General features: G+C 41.5%; 1 protein-coding gene across 4 annotated transcripts in view; it reads left to right on the top strand.

Moving 5' to 3' along the window:
- Positions 1-11,236, top strand: part of TMEM63A (transmembrane protein 63A) — a 42,507-nt gene extending 31,271 nt beyond the window's left edge. The window contains exons 22-27 of one of the 4 annotated variants that reach the window (XM_049833447.1): positions 184-299; positions 678-740; positions 1,336-2,970; positions 5,973-6,085; positions 6,236-6,362; positions 11,069-11,236. In XM_049833447.1, the coding sequence (XP_049689404.1) occupies positions 184-299; positions 678-740; positions 1,336-1,506 (350 nt within the window). In that variant the 3' untranslated portion in view covers positions 1,507-2,970; positions 5,973-6,085; positions 6,236-6,362; positions 11,069-11,236. The other 3 variants (XM_049833445.1, XM_049833446.1, XM_049833448.1) reach the window with 3 other exon arrangements.
- Positions 11,237-12,212: the final 976 nt, after the last annotated feature.

Below are 12,212 nucleotides of genomic sequence, written 5' to 3'. Positions count from 1 at the left end.
CAAGGAGCTTTGTGCATAATGAGGTTCTTCTGTTTGTGTCTGGAAGTGTCGTGCCCAGTCCTCTAAGGGGAAAAAAACCCCCCGAGACTTCTGAAAATGGGGAAGATAAAGTAAAGGCTTGTTTGGTTTAGTGTTTTTTCCTGCTATGTATTTTTATATTCTATTCTCTGGATATTTTTCTAGGCTTTAAAGCACCTACAACCATGTTTACCTTCTTAGTTGTCAACATCACAATTATCATTTGCTTGGCTTATACTTGTTTTGGCTGTTTCAAGTACCTGAGCCCACTGAATTATAAGGTAAGTGATGGATACCTAACACCTTTCAGCACCTACCTATGTGCTTGACATAGCACCAGCTATTCCTACTGGGTTGTTTGTGCCTCCTCACTAGCAATGTCTGTCCATAAAGGTTCATAGTGGTAAGATGGCTAAGGAGGGCTGATAGTAGATGTAGGTTGCTTGGCACAGTGGAAAGTCTGCAGTGTTAGGAACTGAATTTGAGAGGAAAGAGCAGTATGGAAGAAGTATGCAAGAGGATTGGAGGAGAGAGTACCACCAGCACAGCAGAGAGATCTGTCTGTGCAGGTTTTCGGGCACTTGTGATCTCTCTATATTGTTTTGACTTGCCAATTTGATATTGTCTCTCTTCCTTTCCCCACGTGTTACTGGTTACAGATAGAAGACACGCAAGGTGAAAGAGGAAATGACACAGATGTACCAGCCATCCCAACATCTTCTGTAAGAAGTTAAGAGTTACTAATCTTCTCTTACGTTTCTTAGAAAAACTTAATTTCTTACCCCACTAACCAAAGAGCTTGTGTAGGATATATTAGTCTGAATGGACTGTGGGACTTTGCATATGCATGTGGGACCACAGAGTTCTGCGGCTGGGCTCCTTGACTGTTCCCAGGTGGTGTTCCAGAAGTACCTTCGGCTGACGTTTTAGGAGTAGTTGAGACATGCTACTTCCAGCAGCAATGTACGCTGTGTTCTGGGCCTTACACGAGACAGATCCTCACATCTGGACTGCTGCCAAATGCAGTCAGTTGCCACTGCTTTGTGACTTTCAAAGTTGTGACGTGTAGCAGATCTTACCTGCCATGTCACTAAAAAGGATGTAGGACGGAGATAGAAATAAGGGCCTTTGTACCACAGTCTACAAGTACAGGTGAGTGTTGCACCAGGAAGCCTCCATTAGGGTGCCAAAGGCCTTAGGTGTTAAGGTGAAGAATGGGAAATGGATGAAAAGAAGAGTGGCGAGGGCGTTACCCTGGGTGAATCATCCTAACGTACTTTGAGAGAATAGTAAAATCCTTAATGCTTGTGATTTCAGATGTACGTCCCCCGAGTTTTGCATCCTCATTGTACAGAAAGGACGATACTTGCCCATAAGGAGCAACAATCGTATGGCACCATGGACAACACTAGTTCACAGGCAGAAGGAATCATAAACTATTCTGCTGGACCTGCAATTACTGAGCAGGCACCGAGAGGTTCGCTTTGAATGCCAAGGACTAACACAAGGTGGAGCACTTGGTCCAGGTTTAGGAGAACTAATTCCACCACCACCCCCCCACCTCACCTTCTAAGTATTCTCTTTTATTTACATATTCCTGCCTACAGAAGAGGTACAGAAATAATTCATTGTGTGGTCTGCAGCTGTGCTCAGAGATTAAAAAGCAGATGCCTTGGGACTGATTGTTTTCCAGGCTGTCTACACACATTGTGAAACAAACGTGTTGAACACATTGATGCTGATCCTCAGGGACTTCACTTATGCTATCTCACCACTTGCCTTACGACGATAACTTATGCTGCATATCGATAACTGGTCACCAAAGCAAATGCAGCTATGACAGCTGCCATTTATTTATTAAAAATAATTCTTCCTTTTTAAAAAAAAACACACAACAACAACGAAACCAAGACAACCCTTTAGTATTTATAAACCTCTTGGGATGCATTAAATCCTGAGGCAATGTCACTTTTGGTGAAAATGCTGTTTGCGTGGGTGCTGAGGATGGTGTGTGGGAGTCTCTCCTCTTGTCACCCAAAGTAGTTGGTACAGACTTGATCATGTTACTTTTTTTCCTTAAAAGAGATGAGGGAGTTACTGTGCACTTGGGTACTACAAGTACCAAAGCAAAATGACTAGTGTAAAGAAGGGAGTGATTTATCTGATTGTGGTTTTATATATTTTTTTGGAGGGCGTTTAGGTTGTTAGTTTCTGTTCACTATTTTTAAGGGCCTTCCACAATTAAAAGTTCACCTGCCAACAATAAAGGATGTAAACATTTTATCTTTCTTTTAATCTTGGGGTCAAAATGACAGATCTCTGGGTTTTCTCTATAGTGCAAATTATATGAACTGTAAGATAGTAAGTTTTAAAATTATGTAATAGGTGCTAATTTATTCCAAAGTACATTGTGTCAAAGTGTAACTAATAATCACAAAGCAATAAAACACTGAGTTCAGAGAAATTTCAGGCTGTCTTGATTGTTTGGTTTTTTAATTTGTGTATTGAAACAGTTCTTTTGCTAGTGGCCTCACAGCATGATCAATGTCATGAACTGTTCATAAGAGCACTGTCATAAGACTTAGAATGACAGTATGTCCCATGAGAGATTTGAATACTTTTAAATTTCTCTTGGGGATGAATCTTGGTGACCTTTGGATAGGAGAAGGTTTTGACCCTCCCAAGCCCTCTGTTTGCCTGCTTATTGTTAAAACTGTTAGTTTCTGAACTTGACCTTTTCTAGCATGTCTGTGAAGCAGCAACATCTTGAGATTGGAGTAGAATTTGTGTCATAAATAAGTGTATGCAGATGTTTAGTGTCTTGCAGGACTGCCTCCAGCTTCCCAAGACCAGCACTCTGGACAAATGCTGAGTAGGAGACCTGCCCTGCTGCAAGAAGGACACTGCAGAGCTTTGATAACCCTGATGACAAGCCGTGTCTGTTAGTTGAAGGTACACACAACTCCTGGTTCTTAAAAGGCAAGGGAGGAGCCTTGTCTAGTGGAGGGGCATGGATTGATTTGTGTCAGACTTTATACTGTCACTTCAGTGTTGCAGTTTAGTCAGGGGGGATGTGTGTGTGTGTGTGCATGTTGATTTTTAGCTATTGTGGTATTACTGGAGATGGTACGTCCACTGAATATTGTGGGGGTTTTTTAGTGATCATGGTATTACTGGAGGTAGTATGTACCCTGGAGACAAACTGCCATTTAAGATTGGTATTCAAACCAAGAAAAAAGAAAACCAACAGATTCTACAATTTTTACTTGTCTCTGAGTATCTCGTATAGATGTGAGGACAGAAGGAGGAGATAGAGCCTGTTGTATTAATTAGATCAGACGTGTATAATTGTTCTAACTCATTTCTAGCTGCAGTACCCCATCTTATACCAGTGTCTGCAGAAGCAGTGGACACTTGCATGTATACTAATTGAGGAATCAAATAAATGATTCAGCTACCACACTTGACCTATTTACAGTGCTGGCACTGCAGGATTTTTATGCTCTGTGGTATAACTTACTTTTTTGAACAAGTGACTTTTGATATTCACTGTGAGGTTCTATATGCCATGTCAAGGACAAAAACTCTTTTGGTGATTGGATTTCCTTTTTGTGCTTGGAAGGCTGCTGAACCTTGGTAATGAAGCTCCTTGTGGCTGGCACAGCTTCAGTACAGAGCGAGCCAGCTCTGCTGTGAACTTGAATAAACCCACCTCCAGTCATGCTAACATGCTTCAGATACAGAATATGGAAAACCTACTAGGTCACGGAAAGTTGCATGTTGCTAAATAGTCATTGCTGGTATTCGAGGAACCAGTTTGTGTGTCTCATGGGGAAACCACCTGCATATTTCACTTATCATGTAGTAGCCATTCTTGTTCGCCACTGTACACTGTTGCAGTTAAACTCATAGAAATGTCTATGATATTAAGACATGCACTAGTTTGAGTAAAGGCCAGGATCACCTAGTAGTAAATTATCACAAGACCTCCATGTACAGCAACACACAAATTAAAGGCTGGTTTATCAGCTTTGCTGTGTTGTGCTTGCTTCCCTAGTATCTTTTGGTTCCCTCTCTGAGAGCTGGAAGTAATTAGGAAACTGCACTGGCTGTAATTTGTTCCTTCATGCTGGTGGATATCTCTGAGAGGATAAAATTAGATCAGCAGGAGAAACTCCTTGCATTCCTTGCTGAGCCTTAGAGAAAAGCTGAGGGATGGAAGCCTCCACAAATGTGGATATTGGCTGCACTGTATCTGAAATTCATATTTAAAGCCATTGCACATTCTTTACTGTTCTTTTTATAAATCTTTTGGCAGGAAGCCTAAGCAAATGGCCCAGCTGGAGTTACTGATTGTAGCTCCCAGAAGCCATATTTGTTGAGATCCAGCGCCTGCTGCTTGCCTTGCATTGCTCAGTTGGAACAACTCCTCCCCCACTCCTTGGTCCTTGCTAAGTCCTTACTTGCGTTCTAGCAGCCGCCACCAGCAGTTCTTCTGTGGAACATGAATCTTGGACAAGTCTGACATTTGAGAATGAGTAAGCCCTACAGTGTGGTCTGTGATGGGATTCTCTGTGACACAGCTGAGGGGACAACCTTTGAAAAGTTGAAGAATGGAGCTCATTCAATACCGTACAATTCAGTACCCTTCTGCAAACACTTTGCTATGGACTATTTTCTTCTATAGTGAAGAAAATGCTATATGGTATGCTGAGACTCCAAAAAAACCTTGGCTTGTTTAGATATACCTATCTCTGTGCCAGTTAGAGCTTATTCTAGGTGTATGCCCAATCTGGTTCACCTCCAGCCCTGTTGAAACACATCCCCAACACCCAAATTATTGCAATTTCTCATTTGCATTAGGTGCACACGTTCATGTCTTGTTTTTCTTGGGGCTTTTCCCATGTCTTGAGCCAAAAGCAGATTTCTGTGCTGGCTAAGCTTTTAATGCTTCAGTGTAGCACTAAACCATGTTCTTTCTGTCTCTTTACAGAAATCAAATTCCCAGCTCGGCTCACCCACAGATGCTAGTAGCACAACTGAAAGCTTTCTCATGTATGATCTACAGCTAGTTCATTTATTAGTAGTTGGAAGCCTTTTACTTTGATGCTTTTCAAGAAGCTGGGCTTGCCCTACAAGCAGCAGGCCACAGAATTGTTTTCCTGGGTCTTGGCAAAAGTGAGGTGAGAGGCGCAGGAAGATTTGGGGAGGAGGGGTCTTTTTCTGTCACTAACACAAACCCATGTCCATTGAGTACAAAGAAAAGACACGCTTTATTGTCTCCAAACTGCAATGATACAAGGAAATATACACTTCTAATTCCAAATGATGGCCAGGGTCATAACTTTCAAAGAGGCCATGTGTCTTGTCTTCTTAAAGTGGTCTTGCAAATTCCTTCTCTGTCCAATCTAGGCAAGACTTCTTGAATGATTCTGCTTGTCACCTGTCTGTAACAGCTGCAAGTGCCTGTTTCAGATATTTCAGAGGTACAGTAGTTGTTCTTTCTTTCTGAGGACAGCTGTCTGACAGATCAAAACAGAAAAGAAATTACCAAAAGCAGAGACACTGAAGATGGGGTCATTATAGTGGAACATTCTTGCCTCTAATTTTTTGGTTCCTGGGTTAACTCCTGACTCTTGCTTTGTATCTGACATCCTATTGGTTAGGCCGTAGCATCTCGGCTGTAGCAAGTGCAACTTCCCAATTTTTTTTTTGTGCTCAAACACAGAGCTCCCGGGTTATCTTCACTTGTTCTTTGTCAGCAGAGTCTGTAAGCATTTGTTGCTTGGAGAGAATGTGTATCAAGATCAGCTGTCTTTGTATTGAATGTACTATAATTAGCTTTTAATTCTTTTGATGAAAAAATGAATGTGGCTCCATGAATTAACTGGTGTAGTACACAAAGCTGCTTCTCCCTACTCAATGTGCGTCTGTTACTAATCTCTTCCAACCAGGAGCCTGCAGCCATTACAGGGTGACTCTGGACTCCTGGTTGAAAGCAAACCTTGTTCCTTTCCTGGAGGAGGATTTGTTCCCTTCTGTAGCAGGTTATTTCCTGCCTTCCTAGGTGAGTCCCAGTGTAACACCTGTCTGATCATATCACTTTTGAATGGATTGAAAGTTCCACCTCAAGCCCAACTTTTATGGCTAGTGGAAAATAACATTCTGTGTGTTAAGTAATAATTCCACTAACTTAACCAGCTAAATATATTTCCAGCTTCAGTTCTGGATGGAGTTTGCTTTCCACTAAAGTTCTGGTTTGGAAATGTCTACCGATAGGAAGTTTGTTGTCTTCAGCAGTCCAGAGCTTCATCCCATCTTATCAATTCCTGAAGATGTGATAGGTATGTGATACATATGATATAACACAGATACGACAGTGTAATTTTAGGGCCTTAAAACGCTTCTACCTTCCAGACTGTAAACTGATGATTATGTTTAGATCTTGAAGTAAAATATCTTTTTCTGAGAAGTTACAGGACAGTGGTTGTGAGATCTGATCTCCTTGGATGCTCTGTACTAGATCTGTACATAATATTCAGGTGGGAATGGGAGGGACTGTAAATAGCCAAGAAGGAGAGGGAAATTTTCATATCTGTTTCTAGACTCAGTGGTTAATTAAGTGCTGGTTAATAGTTAATGAAGACACTCTTCTCAAAAGTGATGTTTAAAATAGAGTTCTAGAAATCCAATGTATGGTATGTCATAAGGGACTCCTAAATAAAACAGGAGCCAGAATTTGTTGATGTCTCAGATCATTACTGCCACGTGGTTCTGAACCTCCAATTTTTATGTAGTGGTGCAAAAGGGTGAAAGTTTTTCATGGAAGCTAGTGACTGTTTTTGAAAGGTATCTATCCGTTGTGCTTCTCAGATGTTTATTAAAAAAAAAAAAGTTGCAGTACAGGAGGAAAATTGAGAGCAGAGAGAATGTAAGATAGATGTATTTTTGTACACAGCTTGCCTTCTGTGTGAAAATCTTTCATGCATTTAGTGGTGTTTTACACTTAGATTTTCAGATCAATTAGCTTTATTACAGCCTGCTCTTCTGAAATGTTAAGCACCAAGTTGCTTCTTTCAAGTGAAGATGTTCCATGTCAAAACTTATTTTGAATTCTAAATAAATTTTTTTTCCTAAGGCAAATTATCAGTACTTTTTTCCCCCCTCCAGCTAGAGACATAGAGAAATAAAACCAGCTGCCATCTCCACAGAGGAAAATGGAAAATGAAGTGATTTAAACAATTGCTAAGTACCATAATTTGATTGCAGGCACTGAATTTTTTTATGACAGGGTTCTAGCTTTAGAGAATGGAGTAGGGTTTTCTTATTCTTTTATATTTGACATTTGTAACTTCAAAATTGTTCCTACAATAGGGAGAACTTATTCCCTTCTGAGACCAGAAATCAGAATCTGCTGGGAAGAAAAGGGAAAAAAATTGATAAATAAATCAGTTGTGCACCTTTAAGAGGAATCATTTAAGCAATTATTTCTGTTATTTAGCTTCAAAAGGGAAAAGATGTAGTGGTGAAGTTGGGAGAATTATATCTGTGTTCTGCAGTGTGTTCTGTTCAGTTTTGTGAGATATTACTTAATCCCTCTTTGTCTCCGGTTTCTCTGAAATATTAAGAATGCCTTCTGATCACTGCAAAAAGTTTTATCAGCCGCAAAAGACTTGAGGTGATGCAAAAAAATTGCATCAAGACAAAAATGCAAGGGTGGACCTTAGTTCCCTTAAGTCTGTACAAGAATTCCTAGAACTCAAGAGATACAAATGTATTTACATACAAAACCACCCCAATAGTACAGACTTGGTTGCAAAAGAGCGTAAGAACTGCTGGAAAAGAAAGCTCCTCTTAGACTTTCCTTCATTTGAGGAAGTTGAAAGGTTGGTAGGTGCACTCTGAGCAGAGATGAGATCCTACAAGGCAGCAATGGCCACGGTCCAAAAGTGAGTGGGACTCCTTAGGCCCAGCTGGAGCAGAGCCGCAAACCAAGCTCATGAAATCGCACTGAGCGAGGGATGCCATACAGACCTAGCAAGAAGAATGTTGGCTGGGCTAGGGCTTTCCCCTCTGCAGAGGAGGACACTGACATCTATCGCTTATTGAATACCCTGGGGTGGGAGACATCCACATACTCTTGTGTGACGGACAACTAGGAGTCAAACAACAGTAGGTGGATCATGTTAAGAAGGAAGGATGGGGTATTTGCCAGGAAGCCAGTATCATCAGGACAGGCAGAAGTTGGGTTTGCATTGGATGTGGCGTGGATACCAGTGGGGGGCAAGTCAGGCACTGGGAGGAATTTCAGAGCTGCGGGTTCTCTTGTCACCTGCCTCCAGAGCCTGGCCCTCACTGGGCCCACAGCAGGCTGCAGCTGCTGCGAGGGGCAGACAGCTGGGCTGCGCACACAGCCAGAGCCCCTCGCTCAGCCCTGGGGGCAGGAGGCTTTGCAAGTGGGATGCCTGGCCCCTTGCAGCTGCTGGGACAGGCAGCACAGGCAAGGTGAAGCAGTCGGTTTCCCTCCTTGGACCTCTTTTGTGCTGTTGAAACAGTCGTGAGTCGGTCTTTCCATATAGTTAAGTTTGTCATGTTGGTATCTTCGACTCAGTAGCTGGGCGGTTGAGTGTAGTTTTGTCTTCTGAAGTTTCTGTTCACCTTTTCTCTGTACTGCACTCTCTCTGCACTGATCATCTGCAGTGGTTTGAACCAGTGCTGCAAAGGGGGATTATCTTTCATTTAAGAAAATGGAAACTCATCACTTAAATCTCATTTATCATTCGTCCTATCCTCAAAACTGCAGACATTCAGTTACTAAACACAGGGAGAGCATGAGCATCCTTAACATCTTAAAATCCAATCAGGAAGGTATTTTGGAGACTGATGTTTGGACTACATCTAGCAAGGGGAAAGAGCTGTCACTCAGCACAGATCTGTTTATAAATACTGCTCTCCAGAAGACAACTGACAATTGTAATGGGGCTAATTCTTCTAGCAGCATTGGCATAACACCATCAGGGCTGTCTGGCACTGCACAGGATATTTCTTCCATGAAAGAAAACTAATTCTAAGCTTTAGGTTTTAGTATGAGTTATGTTCCTTAAAGTGCTATTACAGCAAGTAAAACAAGTGGCATCATTTCTCAGTGTTTTGAAATAAGCTACCCTGAAATCAATATGGATTTATTCTTTGTCTCTTCCCACAGTATCCAGAAGGATCTTTCCATTCCTCTTTAAGACAAAAATGTATCTTCATTTAATGTACATTATATATTGTACCTGCTATAAAATAGAATGTACATTTGATTGACTGTCTTGAACAGATCAATCCCTGCCCCCAAGCAATTCTAGCTGACTCAGTGGTGATGAATAGTGCCTCTTATGGATTTAGATCTAACTGTCATGCTAGACTTCACAGATTTTATTTTTCACTAAAAGATGGTTTAACTTCCTTTTTTTTGTATGAAAGTGTGATTTCTATTCATTTTGTTTTTCATTCATAATCTGAGTAATGCCTGACTCTTTTGCTTAATGTAAGTCTTGTCTGGTTTGGTTGTGTAAGAAAGATGTCCAAAGGCTGCATATGGTGGCTCGGATTTCAGGACATTATCGTTTGTAGTTTAAAAATCAGGAGTCAGATTCAGTTGTAGTGGGAGTTAGTTTAGCTGGAGCTGCATGAGAGGGTGGTGACCTTACTAGTGTTTTTCCATACCAGAAGCGTTTTCCAAAGCACTTCAGTTGTGGGGGGCAGAGGGTAAGTTATGTTTATTTTCAGTGGCATCTCCAGGGTTCTGAACCTCTTATCTAGACTCGTCTTGGACACTAACTGGCTAATTAAAAAGCAGGGTCTAGGTCAGCTACTTCTGGTTTCAGTGTGGGATAAATGCATGTTTTGGAGCAACTTAAGAAGGAATGGCTTTTAGGACAGCAGTTTCTTTGAGCAGAGACTTCAAGGCAACTTTGGTCCAGAAATGGAAGCTTTAACAAGAAATGGCTCTGGAGCAAAACAAAATGTTTTGAGCATCATTGTGTCATCGGATTCTGGGTTCTCCTGAAGGCCACAGCTACTATTTCAAAGAAAGAACCTTATTCCCAAGAAACAGCTTAGCCAGCCTAACAGCAGCGCATTTGGCCTTGTTAGAGGAAATGTACTGTCTGAATGGCAGGTACTCAGCTGGCTCACTTAAATAAGAACAAGAGTAACAGAGTCCTTTCTTACTGTTCATTACTATTACAGTAATCTGATAAGCAGTTAATTGCTCACAGAAATGTTAGAACTATTTCTGATTATCTGACTGACTTTTGCACTGCTCACTGTAGTACTGTACCAAATAGCCCATTAGCCAATACTAGACTATCAGAAGTGAGTCTGGATTCACTCTAGGTGGTTATCAAATCCAAATCTCAGGCTTGTGGGAGAGTTGCTCCCTACAGGAAGAGATGCAGATGCTATCACTAGCCCACAAACACTTCATTAGTATTAAACCTTGCACTACAGGCAGTGGGATGGGCTGTGTTTTTCTAAAAACAGATCATTATTTTGAAAAAGGGGAGGGGAATTGATGGCAGGCTTTACAGCTGGCACATAGCTGAATTTTATATTCTTTCACAGTCACAGTATTCCACTGAATCTTTGTAGATAAGTAGGTGATGAACAACAGCTGCTGACATCTGTGGGCTTAAGGTTTGAGAAGTGTGACATCAGAATTCAGAATAACCTTTGCTATACAGCAGGTGTTTAATTGTAATTTTTAAGCTTCTAAAGTCTATGCCTTTTAGGTCCAGATTTTTTTTTCTTTCAGACAGTAACTAATCAAACCCATTTTTTTGCTGGATTTAGTGTCTCAGTGCCTATTTTCTATACTCAGTAAAACTGACAGTGTGGACAGCTTGTGTTTGTAGTAGGCTGAAGTGCACTTACCTGGTGTGCAGAGTGGGGCAAGGACGTGCTCGTTTACTGCCTCTGTTCATTATCATTGTCTCAGATTGCTAAGCACTGTGAGGCATATTTAAAAATAGAAAGGTTCTACAGGCAGTTGTTTTTTGTCTAGGCTCCCTGGTGACTGAGCCTGGGTGAGCTGCTGTAACATAAGATCACAAAACAGAGTCCCAATGTGCATCCTTTCATCAAGACTGGGCCCCTTCAAGCAGATCTGCTCCAGAAGGGAGAGTGAAACTGCTTCGAGCCTTCTACTCGCATCTGAAAATCGGTTTGGCAGGTATCGTATAGCAAACTTCCTTCCCACTTACTTTATCTGCGTTGTGACTGAACAGTCCCTGGGGAAGTATTCAGTTATATCAGTATATGGCAGTGCTCCCTAGTACCACAGCAGATGTCTGCATGTGCATTAAAGATGAGAGGGATGATCTTCAGCTCTGAAATATAAGGCCACACAGGGGACAGAAGTAAGGCAAAACCAAACAGCTGGAGATCAAGACTTGTGCAAGAGGGAGCATAGTGGTGCCTGTAAACAGCTGTCATTGTCAGAGGTGAGCTGGTTCCTCCTGAATAAGCAACCTTTTTTTCAATATACCACGCCTGAAACAAGTTTGGGGATGGTTTTCTCTGAGAAGAGTCTATTTTAGACAAAGTGAATGATTCTGTATTTTCTTCCTCACTGGCCTGAACCACACAATATTTTGCAAATGAGAACACAAATTTTGACTAATTAAAGCATTTACAAGTAAATGTAGAATTAGTGCTTGCTACTAATGTAGAAGCAGTTAGCCATCTTAGACCTTCAAGCTATACTTGAATTCTTTAAGGCAGTACTACAGTCAAATCTTGTAGGGAGACCTGAGAGCTACTGTGCCTTCTGCTACTGGCACCCAGGTGCAGAAGCACAGAAGGCAGAGGAAAGCTAGTGAGAGGTCTTGCCTCTGCTCACAAAACTGATCCAGGCTGCTCTAACGATTTTCTGTCATGGTATATTGGGGGCTTTGAGCGAGATTCAAATGTGCCCAGCAGGAGCATTAACTTCCCTTCTGTGAAACAAACTACGTGGTATTCTTGAGTCTAAAGCCATGTGGGATGGAGCAGGGCTCTGCTGGAGTGACTCTATTTAACAGCTTCCATTTCTATTAATATGGTGAAATAATACTAATCCATATTTCCCTGTGCTTGCAGGGGTAGGGAAGTATATCAGAAGTGACTGGAGAACAAAACTATCCTGAAATCGGTCATCTGGATACAGT

This window comes from Accipiter gentilis, chromosome 30 (assembly GCF_929443795.1).
Source record: "Accipiter gentilis chromosome 30, bAccGen1.1, whole genome shotgun sequence".
Lineage (NCBI taxonomy): Eukaryota > Metazoa > Chordata > Aves > Accipitriformes > Accipitridae > Astur > Astur gentilis.
The sequence above is the reverse complement of the archived record's forward strand: the minus strand, read 5'-3'. Positions and strand labels throughout refer to the sequence as shown.